This window comes from Eurytemora carolleeae, unplaced genomic scaffold (genome assembly GCF_000591075.1).
Source record: "Eurytemora carolleeae unplaced genomic scaffold, Eaff_2.0 scaffold48, whole genome shotgun sequence".
NCBI classification, from domain to species: Eukaryota; Metazoa; Arthropoda; class Copepoda; order Calanoida; family Temoridae; genus Eurytemora; species Eurytemora carolleeae.
In genome coordinates this window covers 506438-527125 of record NW_019396177.1, presented here as the reverse complement: position 1 = coordinate 527125, position 20688 = coordinate 506438, and the positions used below count along the sequence as shown (strand labels likewise).

General features: G+C 33.5%; 1 protein-coding gene across 1 annotated transcript; it reads right to left on the bottom strand.

Moving 5' to 3' along the window:
* Positions 1-1413: 1413 nt before the first annotated feature.
* On the bottom strand, positions 1414-6176 carry LOC111697265 (nuclear receptor ROR-alpha). Its single transcript, XM_023467194.1, has 4 exons — positions 5685-6176; positions 3247-3387; positions 2792-2901; positions 1414-2631 (listed from the first exon to the last, which is right to left on the bottom strand). Exons 1-4 carry the CDS (start codon positions 5787-5789, stop codon positions 1863-1865), a joined length of 1125 nt encoding a protein of 374 aa, XP_023322962.1. The 5' UTR covers positions 5790-6176; the 3' UTR covers positions 1414-1862.
* Positions 6177-20688: the final 14512 nt, after the last annotated feature.

Genomic DNA, 20688 nt, shown 5'->3' with positions numbered 1-20688 from the left:
TCCCAAGTGGCAACTTCCCAAGGGCATTTTCCCAAATGACAACTTCCTAAATGTGCAATTTTCCTTGAGGCAACTTTCAAATTCTGTCCTAGCCGCAGCACTCGGCCTCCCCCCTGCCTGTTCTAGCCGCGGCGCCAGGCCACCTATCCTATCCTAGACGCAGCGCTCGGCCCCCATTGCAGGCTGCAGCATACGGCGTCTTAGAAGGCCTAACATAACCTTTGGAAAGTTGCCGCTTGGGAAATTGCACATTTGGGAAGTTGCCACTTGGGAAGTTACACTGGGGAAAATGCCTGTGGGAAAGTCTCAAAAACCGGTGACAATATTATCTTTTTATGATAGAAATATATTTATGATAGATATATAATGATGAAGATATTGTTGTTTTCCTTCTTCAAAAGATGACTGTTATCCTAATTTCCTTCTTTATGTCTGCTGCATAAACATTCAAGAGAACCCGAATTGAAAACGATCAATTATCAGAGAAAAAGTATGACGATTTCAACTAAAGTCTCTTAAATCTCGTTTTCATATTCTTATTATTTTGTTGACGTGAAATTGTTGGTTCGTTCAGGGGCAAACTTTGGAAAAGTGTAAGAAACCAAAATGTTTTAAGAATGTTTTTGTTTAAACATTGTTATTTCTTATATTTTGCCAAATTTTGACCTTTACAGAGAATATGTGCAAAAAACGAACCAAAACGATTTTATAAAAGCCAACTTTAACACAATACAGTTTTGAAATCTTGTAAGTTTTATTAAAAGTTTAAAGAAACAAACTGAAGCGATTAACAACAATATCCGGCCACATAGTGCCAAGCTCTCATCCAAAAATCGAGGTTAACCTTATCACCTTTTAAACTTACATAAAAAGGTAAAGTGAGTTGGTAAGATAAAAATCTAGAAACCAAGTTGTTACGACAATTTAAAGTGGACCCAGTCTTGAAAATTGTGCTGCAGCCTCTAAACCCTTCCTAAAATGCATTTGCATCTATTTAACACATATCTGCTTTCATGTTTAAACATTTCAAACTTATAAAAATTCTTTGCATGCATTTATCTAGCCTTGGCTTGCAACCTAGTACAGGTATAAACTATTTATTTAAAAAGATGAATTCTAAATATAAATATAAATATTAAAAAGTTACACTAGAATTAAACTACACTAATCACAATTAACGAATTAACAGAAGAATTCATAATCACAGGGAAAACATTGACAGGGTGTTTCTTTGTATATAACATAAACATAATATAAGGTCACCCTGTAGGATAACTGCATACAACGGCGCAGGAATAAGAGAATGGGGGGGGGGGAATATCAAAACTTTTGAATTTCTTTTTATAATACCGGAATCTTTATTTTGTAGAAAACAATTATTTTTATTCATATTTTCATTTGTAAACATGTAGGGGTTCTTTTTAGAAACATTTGAAAAGGGGCATTGGTAAATAGGAATAGGAATAGGAATTGGTAAATAGGAATTAATGTCGATTCCTACTTTTTGGATTGATTACTAAACAAAACAAATAACATATGTATAACAGGCACCATTTAAACAGTTTTATTTTTCACTAGATTCCATTTTGACTCGACAATGACACTCTTTATACTATAGGGGGCTAAACGGATAGTGTTGATAAGGGGGTGAGGGTTAAAAAGGGTTATGTTTGAGTGTGTGTGTGTGGGGGGGGACTATTCATCACAGAGAACTAAATCTGTAACGCTTATATGTGGATGGGGAAGGGGGTGGAGGTAATTTCGTTCCGCTATATTTACTATGAATAGGTTCGGTAGTGTTTCTGTTTTCTAATCTGAGCTAGAAGTGGTAGCATGCTTGTATCCCGTGGATTCACATTCATTCAAACCCTTTCTTGTCTCGACTCTTCACTCTTCTTGTCCATCCTGACTGTCAGATCCATAGGAGTCTCACCACTTACTCCTCTCCGCTCAACCTTAGTCTCAACCTCACTCCGGGATATCAGGTTATCCACACTGTGCTCTGGACGGTACCCGGAGAAACCAAGCAGTCCTGGCTGCTTTTTCAGAGCAGCATACGTTTCCAGCAGGGTTTGATGCTCCTTTAGGAGATCTAAATGAGACTGTTCCTTCTCCTTTTGAATTTCAGGAGGTGATTTTTGTCCGGCCATTGAGAACAGGAGAGAGTTAGCAAGGAAGGGGTTTCCTGCTAGAAGAGGGGAGAGTCTGTAGAAGGGGAAGGGGTGGGATGAGAGGAAGGGAAGGGGAGGAGGGAAACCGTATAGCGCTGGAAGGCTGGTGGGGGTTGGGATAAGTGGGAATGGATAATCACTCCGTGGAGATATATCAGATATCTTCCTCGGAGATAAACTAGATATAGGACTTGGACTAGACTTATCAGAGTTCAAGGAGATATGGAGAGGAGACGGGCTCCGGGAGGGTCGAGATATCTCCGTCTTTATCGGAGACAGGAGAGGGCTGGATGTGGGGGGCCAGGAGATGGTTGGGGGCAGGGACCGTTCAGCAATATGGTTCGGAGGGGAGGGTAGGCGGGGAGGGGGAGGAGGAGGAGGGTGGGAGATGGATCCTGATTTTCCCATATTTTGTTGCATCAAACAATGGATTTTAAACCAGTTGGATCTCCGACCATACCTGAACATGACAGCTGGGTAATCAAGATATTTATTGATTGACATTTTCAGATATTTTAAAAAATAAACATTAGAAATATTTTAGAATATATTTTCAAAAGGAATGTAAATATCCTGAATTAGGAGCTAAAAAGTGTAATTGTTAAAGTAAAAGAACACACCTTGATCCAGACTTTGACATGCCGACCATGAGACACTTCCTGAGCCGACATGCCTTGCATGCCGTCCTGTTCTTCTTATCCACTACACACCTGTAGCTGTTCTTACATTCCTAAACATAACAGACTATGGTGATTTCTTATTAAATGGGCCATAGACATTGGACCCCCCCCCCTTCTCTTTAGAAAAATATCAACTTCCCGTGACTAATTATTTATATGAACCAAAGCTATCTTGGAACAGTCTAATCACAAGAGGTTGTAATTTTCAGACGGGGGGGGGGGGGGGGGGGGGGAGGGGTTCTAGTAGAACAAGGAAAAGACATTTCCAAAATATTTATCAGGAAATAAATTCAAAATGTTAGCATAAAGCCTGATTAAAATTATTTGCCGCACAAAAAATGCAAAATAACCCATTTATGCAAAATTAGGACCAACATTTTAGAAGAAAAAATTACCTGAATAACAGATTGATTGTTACATGTTCTTCCGAAGAAGGATTTACATCCCTCGCAGGTGAAAGCTCCAAAATGGAATCCTGCCGCAGGTTCTTCGCATACACGGCACAGCTGGTTCTGTAGGGGGTCAATCTGATCGACCTGGAAATGATTTAAATTTAAAAGAACTGTAGACGTAATTCTTATTTTTACGATCCCATGGTACCCTTAATAGCTTTTACTAATCAAGAATGAATGAAATATGATTTTTTCTACTTGAAAATTAATTTAATTGATTGTGGCTTCTTTTTAAAAGTGACTTGCAAGAATTAAACTTAAATATTTATATTCTAGAAGTGGTAGAATATAGATGAATATTATGCTGGGTTTTTCAGGAATAGATGTGACGTTGTTATCAATGTTTAAAAATATATAAAAAGAAAACTAAAGCTTGCTTCTTTAAAATGTCTAAATTTCAATTAAGTATGTATACACTTAAAAATATACATTGATTATTAGATAGAAAGATACATACATAATCAGATATATATTGTGAGACTGCAGGGATAGTTTAGACTATGATTCCATATTGACCTACTGATCTTACAAATTGATAGATAATGGTTGTAGATAGATCGATAGATAAACAAATAGATAGATTGATAGATTATAAATTATCAGATAATGCTACGATATCTATCTATGATACGTTGATAAATGGATAAATTCATTTAACGTAGAAAATATCTGGAGAAACGTGGTGTCTGTCCTAGAGAACGATTTCTGGACCCCCCCCCCCCCATCCCTCTCATATCAATTTTGTATGTGGAAATTTTTTTTCAGAAAAATTATTATTATTTATTATTTATTAATTTAGGTTTAGGTTAGGCAAAGACAATTTCTGGACTGAGCGCTGCGGCTAGGACAGTCTAGAGGGCCGAGCGCTGCGGCAAGGACAGGCTAGGGGGCCGAGTGCTGCGGCCACATGACCAACTTTATCCATGTGTTACATGTGAGATCCATGTACAAAATTGATAGGAGGGGGGTGGGGGGGTTTTCCAAAAATCGTTCGCTAGAAAATACCGAAACGTGGGAAACTTTAAAGTTTAACGGTGTAATTTGATGTTTTAAACAAAATGATAATTATCGATTTATGATTAAATTTAGCACAGTGCATTTTTTAATATATTTTTTTGATCTTTAAATTTTGAGAAGTCCTTAAAAATGATTACACTAATTTAAAAAAAGGTGATAGCATAAAATCATAATTTTTTAAATCAGTTTAGACTTTTGAGCAAAAGGTTAATTATGATTTCCCCCCGCAAATATCAAATTCTTAAACTATATAGATTATATAGATGGTTTATGCTCCAATAAAATCCTTTAATCTATTCCCATCAATGATTTTTTACTTCAAAATTGCGATAAAGGAGTTTTAAATAATTCTGAGATTCTATCAAGGTTTTCTGAGATGTAATAATTTTCAGATTCTAACAAAGTTTCCTGTAAATATATCAAAATTTTTAAAAGTCTATCAACATTTCTGAGAGTCTATCAAAGTTCCTGAGAGTCTTAAGATCTTCTTCTTTCATAGTTTTTGAGAGTATATAAAAGTTTTCTAAGAGTCTATCAATGTTTTCTGGAAGTCTGTCAAATTTTCTGAGTCTATCAAAGTTCTTTGAGAGTACATCAAAGTTTCTGAGAGTCTATTTAATTTTTATAAGTCGTTTAATATTTTCTGAGAGTCTACATACAAGATTTCAGAGATTCTATTAAAGTTTCAGAGATTCTACTAAAGTTTTAGAGATTCTATCAAAGTTTCAGAGATTCTACTAAAGTTTTAGAGATTCTATCAAAGTTTCAGAGATTCTATCTAAGTTTCTGAGATTCTATCTAAGTTTCTGAGAGCCGTTTAAAATTTCTGAGTTTTCTGAGATTTTAATAAATCGAAACTTTAAATGCGATCCGAGTTTTCTTTGGTAATTTTCGATAGTTCGAAAACAACGATAGGATTTATTCTAACTGTTACGGCTATTAGAAATGATGAACGGTGTAGAATACTGTTGATCATATTTAAATTGATGTGAAAGCGTTCTAAAGCTATGTTAAGTGAAGTGTGTCTGAGATGAATTAATGAATTTAACCACCACTTCTTCTAGGTTTCATATCCTGGGTAGATAATCAAACTTTTTTATTTCAGTCTCTTTGGGTAATAATATCTTAATTATATTCTGTATTAACTGCTGAGAACTTTTAAGATGAGAATAATTTTAATTGCAACAAATAATTTTACAATTAATAAATCCCTCAAACATGGCAAACAAAATAAAACATTAAAAAAAATTAAAAAAAATACGATGAAAAATAATTCCATTAAAGATGTGAGTGGGACTTGAAATCGTTTAAATTTAGCTCCTTTATTTGAATCTGTTAAATATTAACACATAATATTATCTAACCTTATCCGGGAAGGTTGAGGAGAGTTTAGGTTCTCCGAAGGATTGAGAAGAAAAGTATCCTGATCCAGGGGTGGAAAACATACTTGCTCCGATACCTAGAGTCATAGAGAATTCTCTTCTCCAAACAAGGTTGGTTTAAAGAGCAGTGAAGTCTTGTAAATTTATTCGTATATCTACATGCTCTCGCAGAACTGTTCTAATAACAACACCAGGTGATGATGAAGGTTTACTAAGTAAGCCAACTCCAAATTTGGAAGCTCGTTTATTTTGATGATTTTCAGCTCTTCACTATTTCAATGTCAATCTTTTATCTGGTCCCTGGGCTCCTTACAAAGGGGTTGCTGTTGTCGAAGGGATGAGGCGGGAGGGGGGTGTATGGTAGAGAACTAGAGGTGAACGGATGCTGCAGAAAATCTCTCGGTTTGTAATGTACTGTAGAGTAGATCACATACTGATCCCTATGATCTTCTTCAATATTAGCGGCGAGCAGAGCCTGGGCCGCTAAAACAGCGGTTCCTCTAGTTTTCTGGGCGCTGGCTCCACTCCTCTAGATCTAGGAGCGCGCGAGGAGATTACGGGCTCTAGATCTGAGAGCGCGCGAGCAGATCACCCGGTTACACTAGATATTCTTCCTTCCGGACACAGCACCAGAGATTTCGACGGTAAAAGAGACCTGAACGAGTGACTACGCGGTATCGTAGAAAATCGCGCAACCTCGAACCAACCTCTGCTTTTCTTCTTCATTATTTTTCAATCGTAACTCACAGGACATTTAGGAACGAATTTAACGATTTTGTGTATTTTTAAGATCTGCACAAACATTTGTTCCCCCATTGCACTTTGAAACATAAAGGCACACATCAGCATACAGCTAGTACATAGCGAACAATAATATATACTAACTAAACATCAGCATACAGCTAGTACATAGTGAACAATAATATATACTAACTAAACATCAGCATACAGCTAGTACATAGCGAACAATAATATATACTAACTAAAGTTAAACACAAGGTACAAAATATTTTATTTTTGACTGAGGTATTTATCAAAAGAACTGAATACTCGCCATAAACTCTAATTTTCAACCTGATGTCGTACTCGTCACGTTACTTTCATTAGAAGAAGATGTACTGGTGTACTGTACCGTACCATTTTGACGTTTATAGTCTTTATCTTTACTGTACAACTTTATAGTTAGTCTGGTACTTCAAATGAACCGAAGTTTTCAGTGTTGTAGACCTTTATTATTTAAAACTAAGAATTCTATTAGATTAAATAGTCCTAGTTGAGATTTACAGTTTGCAAAAATATAGAAATTAGAAAATTAGAACTGGTGGCAAGTGTTCAGCCCATAAAGTTTAACTGCCAAATCCAGCATAATTTGGCTCACCCTGTAAATCTGGAAGAGCCCTCTTATAGTCGTTGAAAGACCCAGGAATCGTGATAAACCAGCTCTGATGTGAATGTATAGGGTTGAATCATGTAGATTCTATAGGATACTAGTCCTCCCTGAATACCTAGGTTATTACTCGATCCACCTTTATTGGTGAATATCTACAGCTAGCTACTAGTACTAAACCAACACTATAATATACCATTATACACTCACATATTCATACATAACATTATGCTAAATGCAGATATACTTTACCGCACAATCAAACCAAGACATCTTAGAAAAACAAAACGAAAAAATATGATCGATGTCGTGAATTAGAAATGAAAGTTTTTATAGTTAAAAGTACTATCCGCCCTGTTACTTGCTTTCAAATTTCATATCTTATTTTTGTATATGGAGAATAAAATTTGGTATGCAAAAAATAAGAGAAAATAATGTTCTAACAACTTGCCGAGATCAAATGTCTTCGACATCAGGTTGCATAAATATAAAGATTAGAAAATTAGAGTTTGTCAGAAGTAATCAGGTTAAAAAATTGAGGAAAAAATAGGAGAAACGACCGAAAAGGAATAAAAAAGAACATAAAAATAAATAAAAAAATAAAGAAACTGATGATAAAAAGGAGATATTCGAAGATGAAAGGGAAAAAGGCAAGTCTAGATCAAAAAGAAAAAGGGATGGATGAAAGAAATAGAAAAAAGAAAGGAATTAATAATGGAAAAAGAAAAAGAAAGAATGGCATCAACAAGAACGAAAAGAAGTCGGAACAAAAACTAGAAAGAAATGGAAAATGGAAAAACAACAGAAAATAATTTGAGAAGTTAAAAAGCGAAAGAAGAATTAAAAGATCAAATAATTTAATAATTTTTAACGTTTAAATATAAATTTTGGTTTAAAAAAGTGTTGAAGGGAGTGAATCAATTTCTACACCCCTACTCTTCTATAGAGAGAAGAATTTTTATTTGATATTGGAGATGATATTATCTAGAAACTATCTATCTATCATCTATCTATCATCTATCTTCATATTATCGTTTGAAATCTATTTATTGATTGGAAACCTGAAGGAAATTATTACTTTTATCTCGATTAAATACTTGAGTATAATTTACAATGCTTGTATGCATGAGTTTTCCATTATATTTACAACCTGTATAAAATTTTAACCAATTAAAATGCATTTATGGATATGGTTGAGAATAGATTAAGTTCATGGGGACTTTAAAGGGACTTAAGAGGCTTGCAATTACTTCTACAGTCCCTTAAACTCTATACCGGTTGGGAAATTATGATACGATGATATGATTTTGCCAAAGAGAATAGAATATATATTAGAGTGGAATCCCTCGGTATGAATTTTTTCAGTCCCTTTCAGCCTGAAAGGGAGTTCAAAGTGTACAAATCATGTAAATGTTCACAAATTATATGCATTAGAGTACATTAATACAGTATGTTCCCTAGACTATCCAGTTTAATTTCAAAATTTTTAAAGCTGTTAAATAAACTTCATAATGATTTAGGTGAATAAAAAACAATATTTGATTTATAGTTATAACGGAAAATCATCGTTTATAAAGTAAAAGGCATAGAGTCTATGTGAAATGATCATTGGTCAATTATGAAACCAGCCTTTTTCATAATTTGGTTTTCTCTTAATTTTAATTTTAGATTTTCTATAAAATGATGGTCCAAGGCCCAAAAGGTTATATAGCGCAAATGTGTGAAGTACACTTGCAGTATGGAAATAGTACATCGAAAATGGCCGTTTTACACTTTTTTCTAGTAAATTCTACTCTAATATATATTCTATACTCTTTGGATTTTGTCCTTAAAGTTGAGATAGTGGAGTGTGATCCAACTTTTCAAGGCTTGCTCATGAAAAAAAACCTCCAACTTTAATGGCTTGGATGCTTGGGACAAAAATTTAAGATCTGTAGCTTTACTAATGAAAAAGTTATTCACTATTTTGACTATTTTGGAACACTGACTAACAGTTTGACCGCCAACTACCCTACAATATGCATACAAAAATGTTATTGCTAAATTTGTTAAAACTTATGAAGTTAAAAAAAATCAAAGAAGCGTTCTAGTGTAAGTCGCTTTAAAGTTAATTAGTACGAATAAACCCCCGGCTCCCCTCAACTTGGTAGGGTTAACAACTACCATTGGATCAACTTGGTAGGGTTAACAACTACCATTGGATCAACTTGGTAGGGTTAACAACTACCATTGGATCAACTTGGTAGGGTTAACAACTACCATTGGATCAACTTGGTAGGGTTAACAACTACCATTAGATCAACTTGGTAGGGTTAACAACTACCATTGGATCAACTTGGTAGGGTTAACAACTACCATTGGATCAACTTCGGAGCATTTGACCAAGTGTCTGTATTGATTTATTAATTTACTTAAACTTTGAGATCAAAGTCTATTATTAATTCAACTATAAAGGAATTGAGTTTTTGCCACAAACTCTGATTTTCTAATTTCAATATCGTTGCAACCCAATGTCGTAGATCTTTAATATAATAACTATGAAATCTGTTAGATCAAATAATGTAAGTTTGAAATATCAAAGGTTTTACAAAAACTGAATTTGCGGCAAAGACTTAATTCCTTTATTAATGTTTAAGTCCTAATTGTAAAGTTAATTTTTAAGGTCAACTACAATTTTATGAGAATGTAAAAAAATTAATTAATGTCTAAATACAAAAATGTGGATGAATAGTTCAACAAAAATCTTTGCTAATGAAATCCAAGATGAAGTTTTTAAAGTACCTAACTTGTAAATACCTTAAATTCTCATCTTATTTTCGAACCATACTACCACCAGTGATCCCACCCTTCTTACGTTTAGTAAACATTGTAAACTTATTCATTAAATATTTATCTCTACTCATCTCTTTTCCTCTCTACATATTCACTTATTAATTTTCTATTTTTATTTTTTAATTAATCCCAAAAATTTGTACACATTCACCCAATCACTTTCTATTTATTTATCAATCCTACTCATATATACAAAAATACAGCTATTCATTTTCTATTCATTTATTCATCTTACTCATATGTAACTGTTAATTTTATATTCATTTTTACATCATTCTTATCCCTTTCATACACCTATTTATTTCTAATTGCATTTTACTCAATAACCAAATACTTTTATGAAAATCCTTTTTTTAAAATTAATTTTCACCCTTTACATAGTTCAAGCTGGAAGCAAGGTATGATTTGTTTTAGACTTTAATTAGCCTGAGAAAATAAAATGGCAATAATTTTCGCAGGTTGAATGGGGTCAGACGGGGGGGTACACCATATTCTAAACTTGGTCTACTACACTATATTCTAAGCTTGATCTGCTACACCATATTCTAAACTGGGTCTGCTACACCATATTCTAAACTGGGTCTGCTACACCATATTCTAAGCTTGGTCTGCTATACCATATTCTAAACTGGGTCTGCTACACCATATTCTAAACTTGATCTACTACACCATATTCTAAAATGGGTCTGCTACACCATATTCTAAGCTTGGTCTGCTACACCATATTCTAAATTGGGTCTGCTGCACCATATTCTAAACTGAGTATTGTATATGAAGGTATTCTAAAAGCAATTGATCCTTTGATCAAAGGGGAGAACCATAGTTCACAAATTATGTAGATTTAAAGCTCAAGCGTGCTTTGCATATTGCGGATCATCCAATCAAAATTTGCAATTATTTTGCACGATACACCAATTTGTATAACAGAGTATGGCGTTATTGTTTAGTTTAGTTTAGTTTAGTTTACAAAATACAAGAAAGATACAGTAAGGTCTACATTACACTGTACAATATATAAGAAAGATACAGTTATAAGATCTACAATACACTGTACAATATACAAGAAAGATACAGTAAGGTCTACATTACACTGTTCAATATACAAGAAAGATACTGTAAGGTCAACATTACACTGTACAATATACAAGAAAGATACTGTAAGGTCAACATTACACTGTACAATATACAAGAAAGATACTGTAAGGTCAACATTACACTTTACAATATACAAGAAAGATACTGTAAGGTCAACATTACACTGTACAATATACAAGAAAGATACTGTAAGGTCAACATTACACTTTACAATATACAAGAAAGATAATGTAAGGTCAACATTACACTGTACAATATACAAGAAAGATACAGTAAGGTCTACATTACACTGTACAATATACAAGAAAATATTAAGAAAACCAAGCACAAAACTGGATATGCAGGACCTGTTATATTTGGCCAATGATTTGAGGGTCATCAACATTAAACTTTAAGATTAGTTTGAAGAAAGCAAAAGTATATTCCAATGTGAATGGGTATTAACACTTTTTTTGAAACAAGGATTTTACATTTACACTAAATTAGCTTAAACGTCTGAATTTGTCACAGAGTGTACCAAGGTTGTATAATAAGGTTGTTTACTCTAGATGCGCTCCAATGTACGGAAAATGTCGTCTCCTAAGATACATAGACAAAGACCTCATATGACGTCACTCTTGCCTCTATAATCAGTGACGTCATATGAGGATTACATTTATCTATGCTAAGGAGACGACATTTTCCGTACACTGGAGCGCATCGAGAGTAACCTGACTTATTATACAAGCCTGGAGTGTACACATAAAACCGGAAACAGGTCATATTGTGCTTTAAACCAAACTGTTCCGGAAGTAACATATTGACTTTAATTCAAAGAGTTGAAGTTCATTAATCTTTTAAAAACAGAAGAGAATAGAAAGAAGGGAGAAAGGGAAGGGGGTGGGGTGTAGCCTGTAGGGATGGAAATCGTTTTTAAAAACAATTAAAAAACACAAGTTTTTAAGTTTTGGATAAAAATAACTAACCTTCGTTTTCAGATAAAACAGACTAACAAAGTTTTAGATTTAAAGTGAGTGTTCACAAAAAATGAAAGGGGGTATAGACTTACGTCGAAAAATATGCGCTTTAGACGGGTACTAATCTTACTTCTATCTATTGCGTCTATTAGGAGAAAATTGTTGAAAACGAATGATACCGAAGAACGTAGCGTCCATACAAATTCAGAACGTTGCAACATTAAACACAGATCGTAAAATAATCAATTTAATTCCAAACAAATCATTTAGATATTACAACCAACCAATAGAGTTATCGATTATTATTCGACGCATTCGTATATAGTTAATATTTGATAATATTTTTATTTTGTTTTTTTTAAATAATATTTCGCTGGCGCTGGATTTTTGAACATTCCTGGAAAACATGAAAATGTCGTCTTCATTAACAAAAATCCTCGAAACAAGAGTAAATGTTTTCAAAATTAACTATCAGAGGATAGAAAATAAAAAATATTATGGAATATCAACTATATACGAATGCGTCGAAAAATAATCGATGACTATTGGTTGTAATATCTGAATGATTTGTTTGGAATTAAATTGATTCTTTTACAACTATAGTTGAATGTTGCAATTTTCTGAATTTGTATGGACGCACCGTTCTTCGGTATAAGTCGTTTTTAACAATTTTCTCCTTATAGACGCAACAGATAGAAGTAAGATTAGTAGTGATCAAAAGCGATTTTTTTCGCCGTAAGCCTATTTTTTCGCGAACACTCTCTTTAAGCTTTTAAAAAATAAAAAAAACCATGGGATGGAAGAAAACTGATAGTATTCGTAAAAAACATTTAACTAAAATTGGATAAGAAATTATGTTAAGCACTATTCATGAATGTTGTCTTGGATCAAAGTTTTGTGAATCTGCCTGGCTGTAGAAGTAAGTTAGTTATTTAGTTGGATCTAAGTTTTGTGAATCTGCCTGGCTGTAGAAATTAGTTAGTTAGTTAGTTGGATCTGTTAGTTTTTTTAATCTGGCTGGCTGTAGAAATTAGTTAGTTAGTTAGTTGGATCTGTTAGTTTTGTGAATCTGCCTGGCTGTAGAGATTAGTTAGTTAGATAATTGGATCTAAGTTTTGTGAATCTGCCTGGCTGTAGAAATTAGTTAGTTAGTTAGTTGGATCTGTTAGTTTTGTGAATCTGCCTGGCTGTAGAAATAACCTTTGATATCCACATCAAAGCAAGTTTTCATACTCTATATACTTAAAAACAATCGCTTTCTTTTTGAAAAACAAAAAACGATCGTTTTCACTTTTAGAAACGATCGTCTTACATTTTAAAACGATTGTTTTAACATTTTAAACAATTGTTTCGTTTTGCATTTCTAAAAACTACATTTATTAATTATTAAAACGCTCGTTTCGTTTTTTATTTTTCTCGGTAACGAAACGATCAAAGTTTTTTAAAAAAGTGAAAACTGTCCATCCTTAGTTGAGGGACTGTCATGGTACGAGTGAAGGGGTGACTAAGGGATGGAGGGGGGGGGGGGTTATGAAGGGAGGAGGTTGAAATGAATAAGGGGGAAGGATTGTTAAGATAATCCTGCTTTACTCATGCAACTCCAAGAACTCCAAGGTTTGAATGAATCGAAAGAATCTGAAAATAAATAGAAACAGTCTAAACAGGGTGTCCAGGAAACAGTCTAAACAGGGTGTACAGGAAACAGTCTAAACAGGATGTCCAAGAAACAATCTAAACAGGTTGTCCAGGAAACAGTCTAAACAGGTTGTCCAGGAAACAGTCTAAACAGGGTGTCCAGGAAACAGTCTAAACAGGGTGTCCAAGAAACAATCTAAACAGGTTGTCCAGGAAACAGTCTAAACAGGGTGTCCGGAAAACAGTCTAAACAGGGTGTCCAGGAAACAGTCTAAACAGGGTGTCCGGGAAACAATCTAAACAGGGTGTCCAGGAAGCAGTCTAAACAGGGTGTCCAGGAAACAGTCTAAACAGGGTGTCCAGGAAACAGTCTAAACAGGGTGTCCGGGAAACAATATAAACAGGATGTCCAAAAAAACAATCTTAACAGGGTGTCCAGGAAACAATCTAAACAGGGTGTTCAGGAAACAGTCTAAACAGGGTGTCCGGGAAACAATATAGACAGGATGTCCAGGAAACAATCTTAACAGGGTGTCCAAGAAACAATCTAAACAGGGTGTTCAGGAAACAGTCTAAACAGGGTGTCCATGAAACAGTCTAAACAGGGTGTCCAGGAAACAGTCTAAACAGGGTGTCCAGGAAACAAACTAAACAGTCAAGAGTCCTGTAAAAAGTGTAAACAGGGTGTCCAGGAAACAGTCTAAACTGGGTGTTTATTGTAATGTAAAAGTATATTTAAGCAAACAAAACCTTCTTCTTGAACGAATTGATTTAACAAATTGATAATTTCGAATATTGATTAACAGCAGGTGCAAAACCACATCAAGACTTCACTCAAAGAATAGAATATTAAATAAATATTTGAATTAGATCTAAACTTCCAAGAGCTGAGGACCGAAGCTAGATATGAAGGTATAAAACCAATCGTGGAAAATACTAAGAATCAATCTAAACCGAAAAAGGGGCGCGGAGGGCCATGATTTCCTAGAATTTGAAAGATGCACAAACTGCACAATGGTGCATTTAGGAGTGTGTGAATGCAATGATGAAGATGCATATATATACGCATTCTTGTTTTTGCCTACGCTTACCATTAAACTGAAAGACGAGAGTGCCCGAGCAATATAAACACAGTTTGTTCCAAAAAAGTAGAGAATACAAAAGCATTTTTTCCTATCCAATTAAATATAGAAAGTTTAAGAAAACAAATTATTATCTGTTTCTATTGTTCACGCCAAAATAAAGTAAATTTCACGTTAGATTGAAAACTAACATGTTTTCAATCATATCTCTTTTCTAAGAGCTCTTGAGGAGAATAAAACAGGTTGAAATATTTTTACAAAATCAATTAAGTTTTCTTTTCTCATGATACAAAATACGGGAGCCGCGGGGTCACAAAGGCATACAATCATTTCAATAAATTTGAATTTTTCCTTTAGTCTAGATAGGAGTGCACCGACAATTTTTGGACAGCCTGTGTGTACAATGTATACAAGACCTTAATTTTGCATATTCGTGGCACTAACAAAGTATTTTTAAGTAATGGTTGATGGCCTCTGACTGGCACTAACTAGATATTTAGCCAGGATATATTGGGATGTAAAGGAGGAACCAGGAAACTATGGAATGATTTTCGTCTTGTTTCTTTTTCTTAATTTTGAGAATTTTTATTTTGTAATTGATTACATTCCAAAACCATGGCGTCTCAAACATGTTTAAAAATAGTTTACTTTCAACAATTAACAATCCGTTACAAAAATTTTTAATTAAAAAACAGAAAGAACGCGACAATGATTTCACAACTTTCTGGTTACCACCGTATGTAAATAGATAGGATGGAAACAGACAGAAAATATTAGAAGGGTAAATGTAAAAAAAGTTAGCAAACAAAGAATTGAAAAAAAGCAAACAGTTAACGAGAATATTACAGGGTGTCCCAATAAACATGGGAATTCAGTGACGAATTCGATATCGTCTTTTTAAATAATTCTTTGATTTAGTATAGTTATACCTACTGAGAAAGCTGTAATCAGTAAGAGTTTCGTCTGCTATGTTCACATTTTGTTTGTTTATGTTTTGACTGCTATGGTTGTACTTAGCAAAACAAGAAAATTGCAGAATACAATAGAGTATATAACTTGTCCGTTGAGTCCGTCTTCACTGTTCATCTTGCGTAGACATTATTTACAGTCTTTTACCCTTTACATGAAATAAACTCTAGCATACATAATAATATTATGGCTTTTGAAATTAGGTATTACAATGCTAATTCATAACAAAGACGATATCGAATTCGTCACTGAATTCCCATGTTTTTTGGGACACCCAGTATAAGACTGAGAATTTAAAGAAAAACTTGCAAAGAGCAAATTTTAATTTAATTCTCGTTTAGTAAATTTGTTTGTTCCATTTAATCGTTTGTTCAGTAAATCCTGCGTACAGTGAATGCGTTCGTTCAGCAAAAACGTTCCTCGTTCAGTGAAATTATTAATCATTCTTTAATTTTTATAAACGAGAACATCGTTCACAGTAAATTTTGTTCGTTCAGAAGATTTAGTCCGTAAACAAAAACGATTCCTAAATATCTCTACTCTATTAGAAATTTAATATTTCAGAAAAAAGCGCATTTGATTTCTACCATATGCTACTGTTTTATCCCTCGTTTCATTCCCCCCCTTGATGAACCTCTTGACTTTCAGATACCTAAATGTTCTTGTTAAGTGCATGTATTCCACTGAAACAGGTTTACTGGTTTAAAAGGAATCCAAGACGAAATAAGAAATATAAATTGTTGTATTGTTGGAAATATATAAAACCTAAGGTGCTAAATATACTAATGGGCAAACCTGCCTTTTATACTTAACACTAGGCGTGTATCAAAATTAAATTCAAAATAATAAAATTCGATTTTTTCAAAATCCGGCGAAAAAGTTAATTAATGTCTATTTTTCAGTTTCGTTGAAATATCCTATTTTTGATTTGTTTCGGAGAAGCCTAGTTATACAATGGGCAACTAGATTTTATATACACACACTACTATACAATATACAATATACAATATACACCTTACTCTTGTAAATACCAGAATTAGAACTATAGGAGGTGTATTGAGGTGTATGTATGGCATCATGGACGGGAGGGGGATATTTCATATTTTTTAAAGTGGCATTTTGAACGACATAAATTGGGCATAATCTGACACGTTATTTTCTCCATCTAATACTTTTAAAACCCATATGATTTTTTTTCTCAGAAATTTAGCGAAAAATACCATAAAGAAATTCAATATTTGTCACACATTCAAAATACCTATACTTTTGCAACCGGATGATGTAAAAATGTATATTATTTGATCCAACAGAGTTAATAGTTTAAAATATCTAGGGTCTACACTATTTGGTTAGGAAATCAGAGTTTGTGGCAAAGACCCATTTCTTGAGCAAGAATTTTTTAATTTTATTTTTAGTAAGTTCAACAGAAAAGTAGGAAAAAAACATTCAATAAGTATACCTATGCTTTAAAAAAGAAAAAAGACATGAAGACATAAAGACATACCAATAATGTATGTAGATTGTATATGTCAGATTTAAAGTGTGAAGATAGTCTGCTCTGACTGGGGTAGAAGAATGGGTTTAGAGCTTTAAAGGGACTGTACACAATATTTCAAGTGTACCCGTGGTAGACAATATTTCATTTATAGAATGGCATGTTCGATTCATAACGATTTACAAAGACGGAAACTTTATAATGTTTGATCTATTCAAACTTTAAAGGGAGTAGTTGTGAATTAGACACGTCAAACAATAAAAGAAAAGTCACTTGAAATTACATGTACGGTCCCTTTATTCTGTAAAATGTAATCTATGAAGACGAATTTTCAAAAATGTCTAGAAAAAGTTTATTTTATTAATTAGTTCGTTCAAACACAAAAAAACAAATGTGTAAAGATATATTTTTTTTTCACTTTTATCATTGGACCAATGAAAGCAGACCCAGTTTAGTTTCTTTCTTGGGATTAGTAGATTTTACTGTTTATATAGTTGGTACTTGTCAACCTACGGCCATCAAACATGATGTGTAGAGTGTAGCACACCAGGTTTATTGCGGATTTATTTCATACTCCCCAGGACTCCAGGAGTATACTACAGGTACTATAGGTCGTTATAGCCACCATACAATCCACCATAGAGTACATAAACTAACCTAGAGTACATCAAGCTACAGTACAGTACACTACAGGTACTGTAGGTCGTTATAGCCACCATACAATCCACCATAGAGTACATAAACTAACCATAGTACATTAAGCTACAGTACAGTATACTACAGGTACTAGAGGTCGTTATAGCCACCAAATAATCCACCATAGAGTACATAAACTAACCTAGAGTACAACAAGCTACAGTACAGCAAGGAGTATTGAATACAAGGAGGGGGCAATAGGGTTTCCGTACACTTTGCTGTGACGTTTTTGGACTTTTGGAAAACTAGTTTTTGCGTAACAACAATAATAAAGATTGTAAACAATAGCACAAATGATAAACAGACATTTGGTGGATCCATAGAGAATAGAATATATAGAGAGGAATTAAAAGAATCACTCGGTATGAATTTTTTCTGTCCCTTTCAGCCTGAAAGGGAGTTCAAAGTGTACAAATCATTCATTGGTCAATTATGAAACCAGCCTATTTCATAATTTGGTTTCTTTTAACAATAATTTTAGATTTTCTATATAATGATATTCCAGGGCCCAACAGGTTATATAGCATAAATATGTAAAGTAAACCCGCAGTATGGAAACAGTACAACAAAATGGCCGTTTTACACTTTTTTCCATTAAATTCCTCTCTATATATTCTATTCTCTATGGGTGCATCTCTGGGGTTAGATGAAGATTCACCATATACTAACTCATGTTTGTTTACATTAGATCGGCTGCCTTTATTATTGTTGTTACGCAAAAACTAGTTATCCAGCAGTCCAAAAACGTCCCTATTGCCCCCTCCTTGTATTCAATTCTCCTTGCAGTACAGTATACTACAGGTACTATAGGTCGTTATAGCTTCCATACAATCCACCATAGAGTACATAAACTAACTTATAGTACATCAACCAACAGTACATTATTCTATAGTACATGATACTACAGTACATCAATCTACAGTACATCATTCTACAGTACATCATACTACAGTACATCATACTACAGTACATCATGAAACAGTGCATACATCTACAGAGAGACGAAATTTAAGCAATTGTGTATGTGTTCTTCATTTTGTTAAAAAGAAAATAGGTTTACTAGTTCCTGGAAAATAAAATTGTCAACAGAAATGTGTCAACTGTACTGTAAATCATGTTCTATATATCTATCTAAATATATATATATATACACATATATAGCCTATATAAAATCGTAATTTGAGTCATTTACCTACTCCACAACTGTATATGGTCTCACTGTGATCTTTCTGCATGCTACAATTGTTACGTAAAACGTGCTGGGTCGACTTTACACTGGTTAGTCCAGACTGGACAGTACAATTGAATGCATGTACGGATCATGCAACTTTCAGAGTAGTTTGATCAATCCTGGTAAATGTATTTAAAGTTTGTTCTGCAAGTACCTCCTGTAAACTCTATAAGAAGTAGAAATAGTGACGGGTGGTCAAGTTTAAATTCAAATATTCTTGAGAAAAACCTGAAATGCCTGAATTCTCAAGTGTGATTTAGATTGTTCTGAAATTCCAGACTTCTAGGCAAATCATTGTTTACTGGACAAATAGGCAGTCAGGCATACAAGGCACATATTGTATATCTATGCATATATATATATTTAAGTGCTTGTTAACCCTTAAAGAAGTGACGGAAAATTCCAGAAAAAAAGGAAAATATTATAAAATCACCTCAGTTCCAACTAAATGATGTCAAACTTCCCTATTTATTTACAACATGGATATATGTACAGAACACAATCAATTGTTTTTTTTTCTTTTACATTTTTTGCTGTCATACACTTTTAGTTATATAACTGAAGTAACTTTGCTAAAATGTCTGTGGTAAATTTTCAGAAAAGAATGATTAAAATAGAAAATCTTTTTTGGAATTTCTTTGTGAGGACAAAACTTTTACAATTTTCTCACAGCTCAAACATCAGATGAAAAAAAAATAATACCATTTACAATGATACTAAGGTTGCAAACTCACACGCAAAAATCGCTAAGCATTTTGTACATTACTTATTATAAATTAAAGCTTTACAGTTCTGAAATGAAACAAAATAGTGTACAAGGTTGCGTCATTTCAAAGTCATTAAAAATTTTTCTTTGGATTCAAAATTCAATTCGGGGTTAGTCTATGCTCCTTATCATTTTCTAAAAAGGAACTATGAAAATAAACATTCTTCTATCATTTTTATCACATAGTCACAATATAAATGTATATACATATTATACATGTTTATAATACATTTTATATACAGAGTGTCATATTGGAATATATTCCAACCAAAATATTGTACAAAATAAAACAAAAAGAAACACGGCAATTTCTACACACAGATTCTACAATTCTAAAAAAGTGATTTTAATCTTCTTATATTTTCTGTGTTTTCCAATAAATCCAAAATTAGAGCTCAAGAACGATCCAATATGTTGTGCAGTGGGACACCCTGTATATGCAAACAAAGTTGTGAATATAGATGTGAGACACCCTGTATATGCATATAAAGTTGTGAATATAGATGTGAGACACTCTGTATATGTATATAAAGTTGTGAATATAGATATGGGACACTCTGTATATGTATATAAAAATGTGAATATAGATGTGGGACACTCTGTATATGTATACAAAGTTGTGAATATAGATGTGTGACACTCTGTATATTTATATAAAGTTGTGAATATAGATGTGTGACACTCTGTATATTTATATAAAGTTGTGAATGTAGATGTGAGACACCATGAATATGTATATAAAGTTGTGAATGTAGATGTGAGACACCATGAATATGTATATAAAGCTGTGAATATAGATGTGGGACACTCTGTATACGTATACAAGTTGTGAATATAGATGT